Below are 22501 nucleotides of genomic sequence, written 5' to 3'. Positions count from 1 at the left end.
TATGGGAGCGATAACCTCGTTTTAGCGTTAATATCGCACTTTTGACGTCATTATCGCAGGTTTGACTTTTACACCGTATTCAATTTCAAAGACTTATCGCAGTTTTGAAAAGTCTTTGATAAAAAACGGGGATAACTTTTCACCATTGAATAGGTGTCGAAAAAAAGTGCAGAATTGGGGTTTAAGGGTGCAGGCTTAAAAACAATAGCCTGCACCCCTGGGAATGACATTTAAAAAAGAACTGTGTCAAAAAAAGTTTTAAAAAAAATAGGGACACCCCAAAGAATTAATTAAAAAATTGGGGTAAAAAAAAAAAAAAGGGAAAAAAATGATTAACAATAGGAAAATAGGTTCAGGGCTATTCTACAAGTAGAATAGATTTATAGCCGCAGGTGCACAAATGCAGAATTTTTAAAAACGTACTTTAGGGACATCAAAATATGCTAGTACCCATTTTCATGTACCCCAAATTTGATGGGACCACTTAAAAAAACGAAAAAAAAAACCTAAGTGCTCTTCTGCATCACTTCTTCAATGTCGGGAAAAAAACACCTGCTGCGGCTATTTAAATCCCCGACTTTCAATTAAAGGCTAAAACGGGGGTACCCATAGTGATCCCCCATGTTTTTACAACTTTACGCAAATCCAACTTTGGAGTTTATCGTTTTCGTTAATTTTATATTGAATACAGGGATAAGCGGGAGCGCGCCCGATACTTTAACGCAGGTAAAAACTCTGATATGAAACGTTAACTTCGACAGTGAAGTTAACGTTTCATATTGAATACCCCTCTCAGTCCTTATATAGTGGTTCGACAAAGAAAGGATCCTTTCGGATAGTTGTTTTCTTTATGTAGAATTCTGAAGGTTCCAGTAGTCTCCGTATTGTACGAGGGTTGTTCAAAAAGTAATGCCTAAATGCTCATAACTCTGAAATAATACGCAACACTTATTTGAAACTTTGTCAGTTTGTACTTTAATATGTCTGCTAACTATATATGTAGTTTTGTTTAGGTAGTCCAAGAAATACCATGGAATCCAAGATGAAACAAAGAGCCGTCATTGAATTTCTGGAAAAAAAAGGCTGCAGTGCTACAGAAATCCACAGAAGATTGAAAAAAGTGTATGGTGAGTGTACAATTGACTATAGCAATGTCAGAAGGTGGATGAAGCATTTTCAATTGGGAGAATCGTCCGTGTGCGACAAACCTCGTGGTGGCAGACCATCAACTGCAGTGACAGCAGAGAACCGACACAAAGTCGATGCCATGATTCAGAAAGACCATTGTGTGACCATCAGAGATATCAGTGATGAACTTAAATGTAGCCATGGCACTGTAGAAACACTAATCAATGATTTGGGATATCGTAAAGTGTGTGCTAAATGGGTTCCAAAGCAATTAACCAGGGATCATAAGGCCCAGAGGGTGGAAGTGTGCAATGACCCTTTGACCAACTTTGAAGCCAACCCTGAGATGTTTTTGGAAAATATCATTACAGAAGATGAGACCTGGGTATTCCTTTCTGACCCAGAAACAAAGGCCCAATCAAAGCAATGGAAACACCCAAGTTCACCTAGGCCAAAAAAGTTTAAATCACAGCGATTCGTAAACAAAGTCATGGCCACATTCTTCTGGAATTGCCGAGGTGTTATTCTCATCGATTACTTGGAACAAAACCAATCAATCAACAGTGATCGATACATTATTACACTTAAGAAGCTGAAGGAAGCCTTCCGCAAAAAAAGGTCAACAATTCGACTGTCAAATGTCATTTTACACCACAACAATGTCAGACCTCAACACTTCGATGGCTACATCTGCGGCCATTGCCAAAATGGGGTGGGCAATAATGCCACATCCACCATACAGTCCTGATTTGGCCTCTTCTGACTTTCATCTGTTTGGCCCTCTCAAATACTGTCTCTGTGGTCAACATTTTGAAGACATAAAGGTTGTTAAAAACGCCATATGTTCCTGGGTCAAACACCAACCACTGGAATTTTTCCAAAGTGGATTCACAGCTTGGGTTGAGAGGTGGAGAAAATGTTTGAGGACAGATGGTGAATTTTTTGAGTAGAGTCATTCTGTTACTAAGACTTCACCAAGCCCCCAAATAATATTATATATATCAAAATGGCCCTCGGCAGAAAAAAGGTTCCCCACCCCTGGAGTAGAGAGAGACTGCTGCTGCCGCTGAGCGCAGCAGCAGTCTCCTCGGCATACACCAGATAGGAGGGTAGAGAGCAATTGCACTGTTCACGCCCCTCCCCCTTGGATCTGACCCTGGCTGAGGGGCAAATGGCTTTCCCTTATGGAGATATACTTTAACTTTTGCACAGGGCGATGGCCTTACATTAGGCCACAACCCCTGACATTAACTGGGCCCGGACAGGCTCTCTATTGCCCTGGTTGTAACTTGTATTGCAAAAAAATTAAATATTACATTTGATAGAAAAGTTTGGTCCACCTTAGTCAAACACATTGAACCACTCTCCAGACCTACAACTTTGTCATAAAAGAGATATAAGTGACAAAAATGGGATTACATTTTGCAGAAAGAGATTATTTGATTGGAATAAAGGGGTGTGGAGGTCGTAGTTTCAGGTGTATCCCTTGCAATACTTACTCGGCAAAGAGGTCCTGAATTCTGAGCCAGTTGAGAGCTGGTGGAGAGTAATGACTTCAATTATAATTTACTTTTAATGAAATTAAACAGTTCCCATCCATATTACATTGTTACATTTAGAACTCAGGACATGTGCAGCCCATCCTATCCTCAACTAGCTCCAGTGGTACCTCCTGGGCTGGTTGTGACTATAAATAGCAAATAAGCTCACAAGTATCAAGGATGAGATCCCCGTTATAGTACCAGGTCCAGGGTACTGCACACAGGACTGGATGGATGATCCAAACTGGCCTGGTTTATGCTGTGTAATGATGTTCCACTGAACTGGACTGGAGCTTTGGTCATCCAGGCAATGGCCAAATTAGACACACATTATCTGCCCTGGCAGATTAACCACAGCAATGGTTCGGTCTATCAGCTTTGACAGTCTCTCTTATTAATGTGTCAAATGGAGATTTACCTAGAAAATACAAAATACGGTACCCTACATTGCAACTGCCTATGTTATGTTCACGTTGTTCATAAAGATTCGATAAAAAAAAAAACACAAAAAAACAACAACATACAGATCGGATCGCGGTATCCAATCAGCAGCGATAAGAGGCGTGGCTTGGTGTGACACCGAGGCTTGGATACCTAGTTCCGCCTACACATGTGGCTCTGGATTTGAACGTGTTGATAGTGATACCATCCAGGTGTGGGAGCTGCTATCAGGAGTCGGACAGAGTTTGGGGCTCGGATATGGCTGATGAACTTGGAGACGAGTGGTGGGAGGAGTCAGTTGGTGGCGCAGCAGCACGCAGCAAAGGTAAAAAGACTGACAGGTTAAACGTGTGGGATGACACTCATGCTGGGATGTGTATGTGGTTAACCATGTGTATGTAACAGGAGATGTCACTGTACTATAGGGGAGGCTAAAAGGCAATAGATGCCACTGTACTGCAGGGGAGGCTATAAGGCAGGAGTTACCACTGTATATACTGTAGTATAGGGCAGAGGTTACCACAGTACTACAGGGGAAGGTAGTATAGAGCAGAGGTTGCCACAGTACTACAAGGGAGAGTATAGTTATAAGGTGCCACTGTACTACAGTGAGTGGTATAGGGCATAAGCTGCCACTGTACTACAGGGGAGGGTATAGGGTAGGAGGTGCCACTGTACTACAAGGAAGGGTATAGAAAAGGAGGTACTACAGGGTAGAGTATAAGGCAAGAGGTACCATGGTATTACAGGGAGGGTATAGGGCAGGAGGTGCCATGGTATTACAGAGAGGGTATAGGGCAGGAGGTGCCATGGTATTACAGGGAGGGTATAGGGCAGGAGGTGCCTTTGTATTATAGGGAGGGTATAGGACAGGAAGTGCTACAGGAGAGGTTATAGGACTGATGTTTCCACTGTACTACAGGGGAGGCTATAAGGAAGGAGGGTGCTACTGTACTATAGGGCAAAGTATAGGGCAAAAGGTGCCACTGTACTACAGTAGAGAGTATAGTGAAGAAAGTGCTACTGTACTACAGGAGAGAGTACAAGGAATGAGTTGCCACTGTGTTACAGGAAAGGGTATAGGGAAGGTGGTGCCACTGTAGTACAGGGGAGGGGTGGGTGAAGCCTGGAGGTGCTTCTGTACTAAAGGAGTGGGTAAAGGGCTGGCGGTGCTACAGGAGAAGGTGCTACTGTATTACGGGGAAGGGTATAGGGCAGGAAGTGCCACACAGGAGGGTATAGATCAGGAGCTGCAACTGTACTAAAGGGGAGGGTAAAGGGTGCCACTCTAATGCAGGGGAGGGTGTAGGGCAAGTGGTGCTATTGTACTTCAGGGGAGGATGCAGGACGGGATGTGCCACTACTACAGGGGAGGATAGTGGGCAGGAGGTGCTACTGTTCTATAGGGGAGGTATAAGGCAGAATATGCCACTGTATTACAGGGGCTAGTATAGGGCAGGAAGTGCTACTGTACTACAGGAGAGGGTATGGGATATGAAATGCCACTGTACTACAGTGAATGTTGTAGGCTGGAGGCCACTGTACTACAGGGGTGGGTATAGGGCAGGAGGTGCCACTGTGCTACAGGGGAGGGTATAGGGCAGGAGGTGCCTCTGTATCACAGGGGAAGGTATAGGGCAGGAGAAGCCACCGCACTACACAAGAGGTACCACTATACAACAGGGAAGGATATACTGCAGGAGGTGCCACTGTTCTTCAGAGGAGGGTATAGAACAGGATGTGCCACTATACTACAAGGGAGGCTATAAGGAAGGAGGTGCCACTGTACTACAAGGGATGGTATAGGAAAGGAGGTGTCACTTTGCTACAGGGGAGGGTATAGGGAAAGAGGTGCCACTGTACTACAAGGGACGGTATAGCACAAGAAGTGCAGCTGATCTACTGGGGAAGCTGTAGGACATGAAGTACCACTGCACTACAGGGGAGGGTATAGGGCAGGATGTGCCACTGTACTGCAGGGAAGGGTATAAGGAGGTAGGTGCCACTGTACTGCAGGGAAGGGTATAAGGAGGTAGTTGCCTCTGTACTACAGAGGAGGGTATAGGGCAGGATGTGCCACTGTACTGCAGGGAAGGGTATAAGGAGGTAGGTGCCACTGTACTGCAGGGAAGGGTATAAGGAGGTAGGTGCCACTGCACTACAGGGGAGGGTATAGGGCAGGATGTGCCACTGTACTGCAGGGAAGGGTATAAGGAGGTAGGTGCCACTGTACTACAGGGGAGGGTATAGGGCAGGATGTGCCACTGTACTGCAGGGAAGGGTATAAGGAGGTAGGTGCCACTGTACTACAGGGGAGGGTATAGGGCAGGATGTGCCACTGTACTGCAGGGAAGGGTATAAGGAGGTAGGTGCCACTGTACTACAGGGGAGGGTATAGGGCAGGATGTGCCACTGTACTGCAGGGAAGGGTATAAGGAGGTAGGTGCCTCTGTATTACAGGGGAGTGTGTAGGGCAGGAGGTGCCTCTGTATTACAGGGGAGTGTGTAGGGCAGGAGGTGCCTCTGTATTACAGGGGAGTGTGTAGGGCAGGAGGTGCCTCTGTATTACAGAGAAAGGTGTAGGGCAGGAGGTGCCTCTGTATTACAGGGGAGTGTGTAGGGCAGGAGGTGCCTCTGTATTACAGGGGAGTGTGTAGGGCAGGAGGTGCCTCTGTATTACAGGGGAGTGTGTAGGGCAGGAGGTGCCTCTGTATTACAGGGGAGTGTGTAGGGCAGGAGGTGCCTCTGTATTACAGGGGAGTGTGTAGGGCGGGAGGTGCCTCTGTATTACAGGGAAAGGTGTAGGGCGGGAGGTGCCTCTGTATTACAGGGAAAGGTGTAGGGCGGGAGGTGCCTCTATATTACAGGGGAGTGTGTAGGGCAGGAGGTGCCTCGGTATTACAGGGGAGTGTGTAGGGCAGGAGGTGCCTCTGTATTACAGGGGAGTGTGTAGGGCAGGAGGTGCCTCTGTATTACAGGGGAGTGTGTAGGGCAGGGGGTGCCTCTGTATTACAGGGAAAGGTGTAGGGCAGGAGGTGCCTCTGTATTACAGGGGAGTGTGTAGGGCAGGAGGTGCCTCTGTATTACAGGGGAGTGTGTAGGGCAGGAGGTGCCTCTGTATTACAGGGGAGTGTGTAGGGCAGGAGGTGCCTCTGTATTACAGGGGAGTGTGTAGGGCAGGAGGTGCCTCTGTATTACAGGGGAGTGTGTAGGGCAGGAGGTGCCTCTGTATTACAGGGAAAGGTGTAGGGCAGGAGGTGCCTCTGTATTACAGGGAAAGGTGTAGGGCAGGAGGTGCCTCTGTATTACAGGGAAAGGTGTAGGGCAGGAGGTGCCTCTGTATTACAGGGAAAGGTGTAGGGCAGGAGGTGCCTCTGTATTGCAGGGAAAGGTGTAGGGCAGGAGGTGCCTCTGTATTACAGGGAAAGGTGTAGGGCAGGGGGTGCCTCGGTATTACAGGGGAGTGTGTAGGGCAGGAGGTGCCTCGGTATTACAGGGGAGTGTGTAGGGCAGGAGGTGCCTCGGTATTACAGGGGAGTGTGTAGGGCAGGAGGTGCCTCTGTATTACAGGAGAGTGTGTAGGGCAGGGGGTGCCTCTGTATTACAGGGGAGTGTGTAGGGCAGGAGGTGCCTCTGTATTACAGGGGAGTGTGTAGGGCAGGGGGTGCCTCTGTATTACAGGGAAAGGTGTAGGGCAGGAGGTGCCTCTGTATTACAGGGGAGTGTGTAGGGCAGGAGGTGCCTCTGTATTACAGGGGAGTGTGTAGGGCAGGAGGTGCCTCTGTATTACAGGGGAGTGTGTAGGGCAGGAGGTGCCTCTGTATTACAGGGGAGTGTGTAGGGCAGGAGGTGCCTCTGTATTACAGGGGAGTGTGTAGGGCAGGAGGTGCCTCTGTATTACAGGGGAGTGTGTAGGGCAGGAGGTGCCTCTGTATTACAGGGGAGTGTGTAGGGCAGGAGGTGCCTCTGTATTACAGGGGAGTGTGTAGGGCGGGAGGTGCCTCTGTATTACAGGGAAAGGTGTAGGGCGGGAGGTGCCTCTGTATTACAGGGAAAGGTGTAGGGCGGGAGGTGCCTCTGTATTACAGGGAAAGGTGTAGGGCGGGAGGTGCCTCGGTATTACAGGGGAGTGTGTAGGGCAGGAGGTGCCTCGGTATTACAGGGAAAGGTGTAGGGCAGGAGGTGCCTCTGTATTACAGGGGAGTGTGTAGGGCAGGAGTTTTTATATCTGTCTGGAACCATTTAAGTGTAAATACGCAACTTGTAAATATTTGGGCGTTTGTATGTCTATTTAGCAGATAGTGTAGTTATAACTTGTAGTATTTATTGTTACTATATTACATGCACTTTATAAATGGTTTATCACACTTGGCAATCAAAAATGTAAAACTACCTAGTGGCAGCACTATTTTGAAATTGTGGTCAGACACTGGAATGACAGAACTAATTAATAACTTGCATGACACACAGGTTTCCTGGTATTTGTTGATTCCAACATAAAAATTTATATTTCTTGTAATGTTCCACATAAAGGAAATTATAGTAGGCATCAAACATAATGAGTTGTAATAAATGGACAAAAGGAGCTGAATAGGTTAAAAAACCGTACCTGCATTGCAACTTTACAAGAGACGTATATTAAAGGATATTATACACATGAGCACCTACATAAATATATTCCTATGTTTTGGTGTCTCCATGGTGACTGCAATGGAAATATATAAAAAAAATTTAATGTTTTTCCAAACTACAGGACAGAACTGTGTTAAAGTTTGTTACAAGATCCGAATGTGCGATCATACAATGTCAGGAAGAGTTACAAATGTTAACTATAGATTATTTGATTGCATCAGTTACCACAATCTATTGATACATTCAGTCACCGTGTGACAATTAAGTAATTTATTTTCTAATTAAGGAACATTCCAAATTGATTGTATTACTGAAGTGTGTTAATAATCCATATTTTTTTTTTTAACCTATTCAGCACCATTTCTCAAATTATTCCAACTTTATTTCTGAGAAGTATAGCAAACTACTGCCATCTGCTGGTAGCAACACACAATTAGAAAGCAAAGAAAGTGTTTGCTACCGTTCTGGAGTAATTGCTACTAGCAGATGGCAGTAGTTTGCTATACTTCACAAGACAGCTTTGTACATTTAAGAATATGTACAAAGATTATGTACTAAATGGATTTAGAATGTTCCAGTTGAAATTAAAGGGATTTGAGGTTTACATACTAATAAAATGCAAAAGTGGAAATGTACAGTAACTCCTACCAAGAAAACTGAAAACTCATTAGTAAGCTTTGACTGGTTTATGGAAGTTAGACATTGAGCGAGCGAGTACCTATTTATCATCCATCATTAATGAAGGATAATATGCACACATAAGATGTCACCCATTAACCCTTGTTTGTTGAGAAAAATCCTGTGAATAAAAACTGTTACTGTATAGCTTAAGTTAAAGCCAGAGCCAAACGTTATAGAGATAATTTGTTCTACTCACTGTACAGCAGATACTAGTGTGTATCTTCAATTATGGGCAAGAGCTGCTTTATGGGATTGACAAAAGCTTGTGTCCAAACAACTGCAAAAGAGATTTGGCGACCTGATCACGTTCTCCTTTCAACATTCCATGTTTTGTATTTAATGTGAACTGTAGGAACACTGTAGGAACTTCAGTGCAGTTGCTGGGAACCATTGCAACCGGTTTCTGGCAGTTAGATATGGCATGCACAGCATTGTGATATCAGGACGGCATCCAATAATTAACATTCCATCTTGCGGTGAGAACCAAAGCAATTCATCATTGCTCCAGCGTGGAGATAGCTGAACCAAAAATCAGCTGTCTCCACGAATCCTCTCACTGCTACTTCCGTAGCAGTGAAAATTAGCATTGTCGAGTCTGACTCGGCAGTGCTAGTGCACCTGCATGAACTAGGGATCACGCAGGCGCATAAAGTCCCGGTGTCCGGCAGAAGAAGCAGTACATGGGTGGAGGGATCCCTTTTCACAACCCGGGACTTCTTCCCACAGGGAAAAGTAGGGTGTGGGAACAAACACCATCTGAAGATGACGAATGCTCCCGCAGTCAAGAATTTATTTATTTATTTTATTCCGGAACTCGATGAATTTAGGTCCCCATATTAGTGTATGAGGGCAGCGGGCCAGATCGGGGCTGAAAGGTAAACGGACGGTATCAGTGATATCTCCTGCATTACAGTTATGATGAGTGGACCCATTACTTAATTTCTACAAAAGTTTGTGGTAATGTTACTTTTCACCTACTTTTGTAGAAATTAAGTGATGATGAATATGACCCTATAAGATAATGGGCAGAATGTACTGAGCCTGAAATGTTGTAAAAACTCTGAAAACCCCTGTTTGCATAGTTTTGACCGCATTCTCCATATGGGGATGAAGTTATGAGGCCACCGGTCTCTATCCCGACGCTGGAATCCCGACAAGGGAGTTAAGATAGGGGTCAAAAACACCGACGCCTGTCTTAATCCTGACGCCGGAATCCAGGAGGACATGTGCCCGAATGAAGGTAAGCCGGGGCGTCCTTAGTGTAGCCGCAGGGGGAAGGGTTAGGTTTAGGTTAGTTAGCGGGGTTAGTGTTAGGTTTTGGGGGAAGGTTAGGGTCAGGCACCACTGGGGGGTGCTTAGGTTTAGGCACTAAGAGGGGAGACTTAGTTCTTAAACCTAACGGGGAGGGCTAGGGTGCGGGGTGTGTTAGGGTTAGGCTACAAGAAGGGAGGGTTAGGGGAAGAAGCAGGGAGGGAAAGTGATACTGACCTAACATCAGTTGTAAGGTAGTGGGGCTGGGTGAAACATGGTCACACATTGAGGTGCGTAGTGTGATCAGATTTCTGCATCTAAAGGGCACATCAGCAGCTAAATATTCATCGCCAATTTGTCGAGGTGTAAGATGATAACGTCATGTCATGGAAACCGGTTTGGTGCATTGTTCTTTGATAACGGTAGGACAGACGTTCAAGATGAGCAGTGATCCGGCCAGCCAAGCACGTCCACCACAGATGACAATTTGTGCCGCATTAAAGGTCTGATTCCGGAGGACAGACGCACTAGAGTTAGTGATATTGCTGATGAACAGAACATCTCAGTGGGTACAACATCGTTCTTGAGAAACTGGGGTACAGGAAAAAGTGCTCACACTAGGTACCAAAGCAACTCACAGAAATTCACAAACTAGTAGCATGGGATTATCTCTCGTGCACTTGACGCGGTACCATGAGGAGGGAGAGCAGTTCCTGCAGCATAGACGAAGCAAGTATCCATGACATGAAACACGCATCGTTCCCACCTTCAAAGAAAATAAAAATAACTCCATCAGCAAAGAAGGTCATGGCAACCGTGTTTTGAGACCATAAGGGCGTGCTTCTTGTTGGTTTCCTCACCAAAGTATATGTTCGCTATTGTGACACATTGAGCCAGTTGCGGAGGGCAATTCATCAAAAGCGACCTGGGTTGCTGCGAACAGGCGTCGTATAGCTGCACGATAACACCAGGCCATGAGTTGTTACAGCGCTACCATTGGGAGGTACTGGACCATCCTCCCTACAGCCCTGACCTGGACCATTGAAGATGCACCTGGATGGAAGGCGATTGGCAACTGACGGTGAAGTTCAGCAAGCCGACATATCCTGGCTTCAGTTACTGGACACTGATTTCTTCTATGCCGGGATAGATGCCTTGGTTTACCGTTGGAACAAATGCTTAGACAAATATGGGGGCTATGTGGAAAAATAACCTGTCCCAAGGTCATACTTTTGATCATACACACATATATATATATATATATATATATATATATATATATATATATATATATACACACACAGAACCAGTCAAAAGTTTGGTCACACCTTCTCTTTCAATGGTTTTAGTTTAAATTATTTTCAACATAGTAGATTAATACTGAAGACATCAAAACTATGGAAGAAAACATATGGAATTAAAAAGTGTTTAAAATATAAAACATATTTTGATTTGTTTGATTCCTCAAAGTAGCCCCCTTTTGCTTGGATGACAGCTTTGCACACTCTTGGCATTCTATCAATCAGCACCATGAGGTAGTCTCCTGGAATGGTTTTCCAACAGTCTTGAAGGAATTCCCAGAGGTGCTTAGCACTTGTCTGCTGCTTTTCCTTCACTCTGCAGTCCAAATCATCCCAAACCAGCTCAATTGGCTTTAGGTCTGGTGATTGTGAAGGCCAGGTCATCTGACGCAGCACTCCATCACTTTCCTTCTTGGTCAAGTAGCCCTTACATAGCCTGGAGGTGTGTTTGGGGGTCATTGTCTTGTTGAAAAACAAATGATGGTCCCAGTAAGCGCAAACCAGATGGGATGGCATGGCGCTGCAGAATGCTGTTGTAGCCATGCTGGTTAAGTGTGCCTTGAATTTTTAATAAATCACCAACAGTGTCACCAGCAAAGCACTCCCACACCATCACACCTCCTCCTTCATGCTTCACAGTGGGAACCACACATGCAGAAACCGTCTGCTCACTGCTTCTATGCGTCTCACAAAGACATGGCGGTTGGAACAAAAAATCTCAAGTTTGGACTCATCAGACCAAAGTACAGATTTCCACTGGGCTAATGTCCATTCCTTGTGTTTGTTGGCCCAAACAATTCTCTTCTTCTTGTTGTTCATTCTCAGGATTGTCATTTCGCAGCAATATGATCATGACGGCCTGATTCACGCAGTCTCCTCTGAACAGTTGATGTTGAGATTTGTCTGCTACTTGAACTCTGTGAAGACTTTATGTGGTCTCTAATCTGAAGTGCTGTAAAGTAACGGTTGCTGAGGTGGGTAACTCTAATGAACTTCTCCACTACAGCAGAGGTAACTCTTGGTCTTCAATTCCTGGGACGGTCCTCATGAGAGCCAGTTTCATCATAGCGTTTGATGGTTTTTGCAACTGTGCTTGAGTATACATTCAAAGTTCTTGAAATTTTCCGTATCGACTGACCTTCATGTCTTAAAGTAATGATGGACTGTCGTTTCTCTTTACTGAGTTGAGTGGTTGGTGCCATAATATGGATTACAGCAGTAGTCAAATAGTGGTGTCCACTGTGTACTAACCCTACCTCTGCACAACACAACTGATGGTCTCAAACACATTAAGAAGGCATGTAATTCCACAGATTGACTCTTGACAAGACACACCTGTTAATTCAAAACCATTCCAGGAGACTACCTCATGGTGCTGATAGAGAGATTGCCAAGAGTGTGCAAAGCTGGCATCAAAGCAAAAGGGGGCTACTTTGAGGAATCTAAAATATAAAACATATTTTGATTTGCTTAACACTTTTTTTTTGTTTACAACATAATTCCATATGTGTTCTTTCACAGTTTTGATGTCTTCAGTATTAATGTATTACTCTACTATGTTGGAAATAATTTAAATAAAAACCATTGAATGAGAAGGTGTGTCCAAACTTATGACTGGTACTGTACAAGTTTGAATAAATGTATGTTACCTTATTTATTGAACCACCCACGTATAAAATACTATTGAATTGTAGCTCACCAGTTACTTATTCCATCATAACTCTTGTAAATAAATGTTGGATCACTTTACCCAGGACTGCAGTATAAATATAGTAATGTTTAATAGAAAATTGTAGACATTCACAAGAGCAATTGTATAGCATAAGACGAGCTTTTAAAGCATAAAACTGGTATCTATCTGCTTACGTTTGAAATGCTAATGATCTACTCAATTCATCAATTCATCTGTGCTGAGATGTCCGTAAAAGATATTTGGCCTCGTTTTGAGATCTGAACTTGGAGTGAAGATCCAACCAATACTGAACGGCTCATCTCTATTCTATATCTGTCTCTCTAATCATTCCTGCACTGTATATATCAACACAGTTGCCTGATATAACCTACAGAATCGCACTGTGGGGGTGATTCAGCTTAGGACAGATTTGCAAAGCTGCACGCAAACAGCTTTGTAATTCTGTCCTTGCTAATATGCAAATACAGCAGGAGGTGTATCACACCTCCCCCCCAGACTGCATTTGCGATTCCAGCACTGCAACCGAGATCACCATCACAAGCATCTGTTACGATGGTGGATGGCACCGGGCCTCCGCTTATGTTGGCTATCTGGCTTGCGAGGCCAGAAAACTGCCTCGGTGGACGCAGCCCCTGGCCTTACCACTCCCGGAAAATGGGGCCAAAGCGCCCCTATTTACAGTAACACTGCCCCCCGCCTGTGCTCCACCCCTTAAATGCCTTTGCCCGTCAATCAGGCAGAGGTATAGCAGGGGTTGTGTTCCATCATACAGGACTTGGTCTGCACATCGCAGAATAGGTCCTGTGCACTCGCAGATTCCCGACAATCAGGAATCTGCGTTCAGCATTGCACTTACCTGTGGTCAGCTGTCTGTGGAGAAAAATATTGACCAAAGGGTAATGAGGCAGAAGTATGGCAAAGGACGGTCATAATGGGAAATGGTTATACTGGTGAAGCAATATGGTGGTGTTTTAGAGGACAGGGATTAATATTGAAAGAGTAAAGGTGCCCACTAGCAGACATGAAAACGACTGCACGATTACGACATTGTAATTGTGCAGTCGTTTGTCAGTCTGTGATGAGCCTGCACTGAATGAGCAGTCGTTTAGTGCAGGCTCATCAATCATCATCAAGCAAACATACTGACCCTGATGTTATTGTGAGATTGACCAGCTTGTTTGCACAATGATAGATGTCTAAACGACCAGCGGGCATGCGCATCACTGGTCGTTTTAGACATTTTTGCAAACTATTTATGAACGATAACGATCGTTCAATCGCTCAACTTAATCGTCTTGTGGATTGGCACCTTAAGATCTTGGAGCGGAAGTCTGGCAGATGGGGAACAGATTATGATTGCTTGATGCATAGGGTATGGAAACTTGTGTAATATTGAGAAATGATGATTTAGAGCAGGGGTCTTCAACCTTGGTTCTCCAGCTGCTGTGGAATTACACATCCCAGCATGCACTGCCATAGTTTTAGCATGCTGTTATATCAAAAAGGTGGCAGTGCATGCTGGATTGCGTAGTTCCACTGCAGCTGGAGGGCCAAGGTTGAACACCCCTGATCTAGAGCTTGGGTACCACTCCTAAATTAGGTCAGAGAACAATTTTTAGGGGGCTGCATAGAATTGTCTTTATGACTTGTGGGGGGGAGGTAGATGTATCAAGTTCTGGAGAGAGAGGAAGAGGATAAGTTGCACAAAGCCAACCAATCAGCTTCTGTCATTTATCTAGCAAAATCTTTGAAATGGCACTTAGAAGCTGATTGGTTGTTTTGGGCAACTACTCCACTTTATCTCCACTCTACCAATCCATACTTCCCCCTTGGGGGCGATTCAATTCGGAGCAAGGTAAATGGCGTCGGGAAGTTGGTCCCGGAGCTATTCAATTTCCCTCACAGTTTAGTCCGACTACAGTCGGTTAAGTCGGAGAATGCCGGTTCTTGAGACTAAGAGCCGTATTCAATTTGAGCCGAGCCGCGTTAAGTTAATGTGGCCCGGACTTAATGCTGACTTCGCCTGTTTTGGAAAAGTATCGCGCGCGTGCACGCTTTATCCCGTATTCAATTTGAAAGTACGCGTAAACGGGACCCAGCGATACTTTAACAGGCGGAAAGTATTGTCAGTTTTGTGGAAATCAGCCTGACACCCCCAAAAGATGCTCTGACATGGGGGTTCGCTATGGTACCCCCCGATTTGGCTTGCTGAAGGTATTTGGTGGTTTTAAATGGGCTCAATAGCTGTTAAATAGCGTATTTCTGTACCTGATGCAGAATAGTATTTAGGAGTATTTTTTCCAGAAAATAACTTATCCCAGCAAATTTGCGGTACTTGAAAATGGGGGTCAGCCTATATCAAGTTGAAAAAGTGAAGTTAAAAAAATCGTGAAAAATCCACCTGCCGCAAACATCTGCAATCAAAAAAACACTTCTGGGCATACTTGGGGACCCCCCCAGAGTCAAGTTCGCTAGTTATTAGCTTTGTACCCTAACTTTTTTTTTTTTTGCCCCCTTTTTCAAAGTAAATTTTTGGGGTGTCCTTTAAGATTTTATTTTTATTTTTTTGACACAGATAACCTTTAGGGGACTGTCTGAAGGCTGCACGGGGGTTCCCGCATCGTTGAACCCCAAAACCCCAATTCTGCATTTTTTTCCGCCTGCAATTCATAGGTGATACTTTACCGTCTACTACATTGCATTGACTTTCCGCCTAGGCAGAAAGTCTTTCAAATTGAATATGGGGTAAAACCAAAACAGGCGATAATTATGTCATCAGCGGAAACTTAACGCGGATCCGGACTTAACGCTTCAAATTGAATACAGGCCTAAACCTGGAGTCTCAAGAACCGGCATTCTCCAACTGAAGTGCCGACTGCTGGCACTGTAGTCGTATTTCTCCTTGCATGAGAAGAAATCCTATTGTTAACCTAACACTGCACAGAATTGAATAGCGCCGGGAGGGAGCTCCCGGAGATATCAACAGCGCACTGAACTGAATCTGCCCCCTTGAGCCTTGCTGCCATGAACTTGGGAACCATCCAGAGAGGGTTACATTTCCAGTGAGTTGTATGTTTTAATGGTGCTGACCCCCATGTGTAGATCAAGCAAAGGCCAAACTCTTGATTGCTGTGACTTGTGCGTGAAGGGATGAGGGCCAGGTATAAATATGGTGCCCAGTCATGGGTTATTCTCTGGGGGTATACTGCCATGTCAGATATGCTGCGAACAGCCTGCTAATAGCTGCGCCATACACAGGGCTCCAGCGAGATCTTTTTTTTTTCTAGCTTAAAAATGGTTGAGCACCCTGACTCCTGTCTAGATCACTTACCTTTTAGCAACGAAGCCCAAGTTATCAGTTTGTGTAATATACACTGTGTAACTTCTCAAACATGGTGAGAAATATGAAAAGTTTTGCTAATAACTTTAAAATGACGGCAAGACTGATTTCCGAAATGACAACTGTTTATTTGTAAAAAATAAAATCTCTAGAAAGCCCACACACATACACATGAAACGCAGCATACTAATGGGAAGTCCTACAGTACACCTAGGTTAGGAAATATCATTGAACTCATGACAGTGATGTCACACATGCTAATAATAATATATTGCAATGTCTGTGACCGGATAACCGCCATGTATTTTGTCTTGTTATCGTTGTGCTGTCACTTCTGAGGATCATCGCTTGGCTGCACCCTGGAGACTAGAAATGGGTCTGAATGACTGTAATTTGTCTCTATTCATCTGTTCTCCATTTATTGTATTTCCTTTAGGCTTTTTAATGGGTAATTTGGATGCGATCCCGGCTTTTGGTTTGGGAATCCGCGTTGGAGCACTGCCGCAAAATGTTTCTTCTGGAGCCTTAAAAACAATGGGAAAAATATTATTAATAATTTAATAATACACACATTGTTAATTAATTACGATTTTTTATTTTTTTACATGCTATATTGTAGGTGTGATAACCATGTACGAGATAGGAATAGATGTTGTATGACCATGGTCAGTGATAAGCTGGAGACACGCACACTACTATCTTGTCAGCCAGTTTGATAGATTTCTATTGCTGGGTACACACCGATAGATATAATGGCCGGTCAATTGATCGGCCATTATATCGGGTGCTCGTCGGCCAGTGTGTGGCAGCGATATATGTCTGTGAACTACGTCATTCACAGACATTTTGAGTCGGCTGTGCTGCACAGTCGACGGACAGATGTATCTGCAGACATAACTGTCCTTCGGCAAGTGTGTACGAGCGGTCGCATGCAGCCACGGGGAGTGGGACGTGACCCGCGGCTGCCTGGAAAATTATGGTCGTTCAGTGTATATGAACGACCATCATCTGCAGATCACTCAATCTGCAGATATATCTGCTAGGTGTGTACCCACCTTATGGCATATTTGACCCCCCAAATAACTCTTCTAAGTGATCAAATATCTTGATGGTTCAGCCTTTGAGTTGTGTGGCTGGGGTGTGTGGTTTATTGACCAAATCAGATAATAGGCATGATTCAGGTCCGGATGGTATGGACAGCTACAATCAAGCGGCTGTGCAATAATGTCCTGCAAATATTAAAATTCTGCAGGAGGCGTCTATATAAAAAAAAAAGCAGACGCCTCCCTGATAGCAATGGCGATCTGAGTGCTGTGCTCGTTGATGCTGCCTTGGATGGTTGCAATTGTGGAATCTGATTTTTCCACTGAATTCAGCATCCCTACATTAGGCGGAAAACACACACACACACACACACACACACACACGTGTTACTGTGTTGTGTTTCATGTATTAAAATATACTGCATGAAGTGTAGAAAGAAACATATATATATATATATATATATATATATATATATATATAGTAAAGAAAGAAGGAGTCAGCACATCCATATCAATCCATAGAAAATGTATTAATCCAGTAGAGAACAAATGTCGAGGTTATTTGAGGGGCTTGTGAGCAAAGTCATAGCAATAGTTCATCATGGCACAAACAGCAGGCAATCATGAAAATACTCATCACAAGTCCTCCCTCCAGAGAGTAGCGCCCGACAGCCGTTTCGGTGTCAATCCGACACCTTCATCAAGGGCATATTGACACCGAAACGGCTGTCGGGCGCTACTCTCTGGAGGGAGGACTTGTGATGAGTATTTTCATGATTGCCTGCTGTTTGTGCCATGATGAACTATTGCTATGACTTTGCTCACAAGCCCCTCAAATAACCTCGACATTTGTTCTCTACTGGATTAATACATTTTCTATGGATTGATATGGATGTGCTGACTCCTTCTTTCTTTACTACATATCATTATGTGTTTGCACTCCTCATTGTTGCTGCTACCAAGAGTGTGCTGCTGGTCTCATTTGCACTACTATATATATATATATATATATATATATATATATATATATATATATATATATATATATATATATATATATATATATATATATATATATATATATATATAGTAGGGGTGAGCGGGTTCGGATTTCTGAAATCCGAGCCCCCCCGATCCGAGTCCGATCCGAATCAGGCTCGACTTTTCCCGCCTGACTCGGATCTGAAATCGAGGCAAAACGTCATCATCCCGCCTTCCGAGTCTCGCGGGTTTTGGATCCTATATAAGGTACCCGCGTCGGCGCCATTTTCTCACTCGGCTGTGGACAGTGAAGAGGGAGGGTGGAGTTAGGGCTGGCTGGGCTGTGTAGTGTAGTGTAGTGTAGTGCTGCTGTTGTCCACTACTTCAAAGTCCATAGGGGCTGGCTGTGTTGTGCTGTGCTGCTGTTGTTAATAGGGGCTGTGTCCACTACTTCAAAGTCCATAGGGGCTGGCTGGACTGTGTTGTGCAGTCAGTTCTCCATAGGGGCTGTGTCCACTCCAAAGTCCTGTGCAGTGTCCCAGTCCTAAAGGGGTGCTGTAGTGTTGTCCAGGGGGTGCTCTGTCCATCAGGGGTGCTCCCCCCAAGTGCTAAAAAAATAATATATTTTCTGTGTTTGTGAATTGTGTGCGCAGTAACCGCACGTGCATCAACAAAGTAGTGCCAAGCGTGCGCCTGTGTCATAAGTAAAGGGCCGGCTGGCTTGACCGTTAAAGGGTTCTGTAACCCCCAAAGTACACTCCAAACCAAAAAAATATATATTTTCTGTGTTTGTGACTTGTGTGCACTGTGGCTGCACGTGCATCAACAAAGGAGCAGCGCCAAGCGTGCGCCTGTGTCCCATAAGTAAAGAGCCGGCTGGCTCATTTCTTAAAGGGTGGTGTAACCCACAAAGTGCACTACTCTCCAGCAAAAATAAAAAAATATTTTCTGTGTTTGTGTGCGCTTTAGCCGCACGTATATATATCAATATAACATAAATGGAGGACCAAACTTTCTCCGATAAAAATAAAATAGGGAAAGATCAAGAACCACTTCCTCCTAGTGCTGTTGCTGCTGCTGGGAGTTGTTCATCATCCCAGAGAGGAAGTAGCAACATCACTACTTTTACTAAACAATTGACCCTCCAACAGTCCCTAGCGATGAGGATGAAGTACGACAGCAGTCATCCTGAAGCAAAACGTGTAACTGAGGCCTTGACTGCTATGTTGGTGTTAGACGTGCGTCCGGTATCCGACATTAGTGCAGTGGGATTTAGACAATTGATGGAGGTAGTGTGTCCTCGGTTCCAAATCCCGTCTAGATTCCACCTGCATCCTCAAAGCAGCAGCGACAAGCGTGCGTCTGTCTGTTAAAGGGTGGTGACACCCTCAAAGTGTGCTACACAAACAATAAAAATATTCTTCTTCTTTTTTCTGTCTTTGTGAATTGTGTGGGCTGTAGCCGCACTTGCATCCTCAAAGCAGCAGCGACAAGCGTGCGTCTGTCTGTTAAAGGGTGGTGTAACCCTCAAAGTGTGCTCCACAAACAATAAAAATATTCTTTTTTTTTTTCTGTCTTTGTGAATTGTGTGGGCTGTAGCCGCACTTGAATCCTCAAAGCAGCAGCGACAAGCGTGCGTCTGTCTGTTAAAGGATTACATCGGTGACAGCATCCAAGTAGGCATGTCAGACAGTCCGTACCTGTACTGGCAGGAAAAAGAAGCAATTTGGAGGTCCCTGTACAAACTGGCTCTATTTTACCTGAGTTGCCCCCCCTCCAGTGTGTACTCCGAAAGAGTGTTTAGTGCAGCCGGGAACCTTGTCAGCGAAAGGCGTAGGAGGTTGCTTCCACAAAATGTGGAGAAGATGATGTTCATAAAATGAATTATCAACTCTTCCAGGGAGACCAGCCTCCAGAACGTACAGAGGGACCTGTGGTTCCAGCAGGGACGAATTAATACTCTGTGAGGATGAGGATGTACACACTGAAGAGGGTGAGGAATCGGTGGATGAGGAGGATGAGGATGACATCTTGCCTCCGTAGAGCCAGTTTGTGCAGGGACAGATAAATTGCCAGCTTGTTTTGTGGGGGCCCAAACGAACCAATCATTTCAGCCACAGTTGTGTGGCAGACCCTGGCGCTGAAATGATTGGTTTGTTAAAGTGTGCATGTCCTGTTTATACAACATAAGGGTGGGTGGGTGGGAGGGCCCAAGGACAATTCCATCTTGCACCTCTTTTTTTTCTTTGCATTATGTACAGTTTGGGGCCTAGTTTTTCAATGCCATCCTGTCTGCCACTGCAGTTTCACGCCTAGATGGGTCACGTGTTTGTGCCGCCCACTCGTGTCGCTTAGCATAGTCATCCAGCTACCTCGGTGCAACCTTTTGGACATAAAAACACTATTGTGAGGTGTGAGGTATTCAGAATAGACTGGAAATGAGTGGAAATTAAGGTTATTGAGGTTAATAATAGCATAGGAGCAGAAAAACCTACAAATTCTGTGATTTTAGCTGTTTTTATGCTTTTTTTCAAAAAAATACAGATCCAAAACACAAAACCCAGAACCCAAAACACGGAAGGGTGGTTTTGGCAAAACCAATCCAGATCCAAAACACGAAGAAAGATCCAGATCCAAAACCAAAACACAAAATACGAAAAGTGGCCGGTGCACACCCCTAATATATAGAAGCTCTTCCTTTAGGTACTGTGACAAGTGCTGCTAAGCAATGTGATGCGGGAATGGAATGCAGAGACAGTGTGAGAAGGTTTCAATGGGATTTCCAAGATAATGGGCATAGGCTGAAGCTACGGGAATCCCCTGACCCAGAAAGTTTCAAGCATATAGATTTCATAACTGTAAATTGTTTTAGGTATGATTTTCAGCTTTGGAAATACATAGGCTTTTATTTAAAGTTAAACTTAATTACATTTGTCCTCCATCCTCTCTTTTGCCCCTCTGCAGCAGACTGCCCTGTTATGGGGAGGTGCATCTCACACTAAATAGACAGACATTGGGACGATTCATAGTTGTACACTGTACAACAAAATGTAAAAAATTCTCTGCATCTGACATGTCAATGTGTGTGTGTGTGTGTGTATGTTTGTGTGTATATATGTTTGTGCGCATATATATATAATACACACACAGCGGCTGCTCCTCCTCTCCGAAGTCTGTCCCGTCTCCTGCGCACTTAGGCTTCCACTGAGCGTGCATTGAGGAGGTGGGACAGACCTATAATTTTTTGCATTGATACAATATAAATCTATATTTACACACAAAGACACAATGTATGATGGTGTCAAGCATTCCATATCTGAGACAATGTGGGTTATTTTTTTTCCTAACACTTCAGATGCATATATAATGTATTCTAACTTAAAATGTATCCTGTTCTGATGTGGATCTGTGTTCCTTGCCATGAATTCTTCTCCTGTCACTAGGTGGCAGCATTATCCTCTTTCTGCTTTGATATTTATATTTGAAAATACATCATTAGGCCTCTAAAGTGTTCTGTTTAATTAGTGTTATGTTGCCCATCCACTTAACGATGCGGGGGACGACAGCACGATTACGATGCCGTCGTCTCCCGCGGGGTGAACTGCATACACTGAACGTTCAGACGTTCAGTGAATTGAGATCAATCATCCCTGAACATGGCAACGTTGACAGCGGTCTTCAGGTTGACCGTCATGTTCGGGCGATGATTGATGTAAAAACGACCATCGGGTGCGCGCACCGCTGGTCGTTTTTAACCTTTTGCTGCCCGATTTGCGGGCGATTACCAAGCGATGGAGCGATAACGACCTAGCTCCATCGCTAGGTTTAATCGCCTAGTGGATGGGCAGCATTAGGAATATAATACTGGCCATACACGGGACAATTGATCACATGATTTGGGCAGTTTCTACAGGTTGGACAGACCAATCATTTGAAAATAGCTGTATTTTGAGTCTTCTGCGACCCCGATGCGCATCCCCACCGTCGTCTAGTTGGATCGCAGATCAGATGGTTTGCAGAGAGATCTCAACTGATCGTGTAGGAATTGACACACATTATGTGGTATGATTGATCAAATCGTATGGTCTTATGTGAAATAGTTGCATTTTAAATACAAATCGTCCTGTATCTGAAGGGAAGAATTTTCAAGGGAAATCGTACAACTGATCTGACCAACTTTTGAATCTCTCCGTGTATGGCCACCTTAAGTTGTGTAGTTCCTGCTTGGTATTTTATTGATTTGGAATCTGTGTGTGCAGTTCGAATGTGTCCTTACAAGAGTCTTGCACAGCGTTCAGTCTCAATCCATGATCGATCTTTTTATCTAATCACTACCTGTTGTCTGCAGGCCAGAGTGTTTCTGAAAAACATTTTTCTTGATAATTTTGCAAATGTGAGCTTTTTATTTTTCCATTTCTTTGTTGAATATGTCCCCTATTAAGTCTAAGGGGCAGTTCAGTTAGCCGTGA

At 44.4% G+C, this 22501-nt stretch overlaps 2 protein-coding genes across 2 annotated transcripts in view; one reads left to right on the top strand and one right to left on the bottom strand.

The window, feature by feature from the left end:
* Positions 1 to 3253: 3253 nt before the first annotated feature.
* Positions 3254 to 22501, top strand: part of CMSS1 (cms1 ribosomal small subunit homolog) — a 394493-nt gene continuing 375245 nt past the window's right edge. Inside the window, exon 1 of the mRNA XM_088481063.1 lies at positions 3254 to 3435. Within this exon, the coding sequence (XP_088337189.1) occupies positions 3369 to 3435 (67 nt within the window). The 5' untranslated portion in view covers positions 3254 to 3368. The remainder of the gene's footprint in view (positions 3436 to 22501) is intronic.
* FILIP1L (filamin A interacting protein 1 like) overlaps positions 16173 to 22501 on the bottom strand; it is a 309722-nt gene continuing 303393 nt past the window's right edge. Inside the window, exon 6 of the mRNA XM_088481062.1 lies at positions 16173 to 16532. Coding sequence (XP_088337188.1) covers positions 16350 to 16532 — 183 coding nt within the window. The 3' untranslated portion in view covers positions 16173 to 16349. The remainder of the gene's footprint in view (positions 16533 to 22501) is intronic.

Source organism: Taudactylus pleione, unplaced genomic scaffold, assembly GCF_031769625.1.
Source record: "Taudactylus pleione unplaced genomic scaffold, aTauple2 ptg000262l, whole genome shotgun sequence".
Lineage (NCBI taxonomy): Eukaryota > Metazoa > Chordata > Amphibia > Anura > Myobatrachidae > Taudactylus > Taudactylus pleione.
This window is presented reverse-complemented; position numbering and strand designations above follow the sequence as displayed.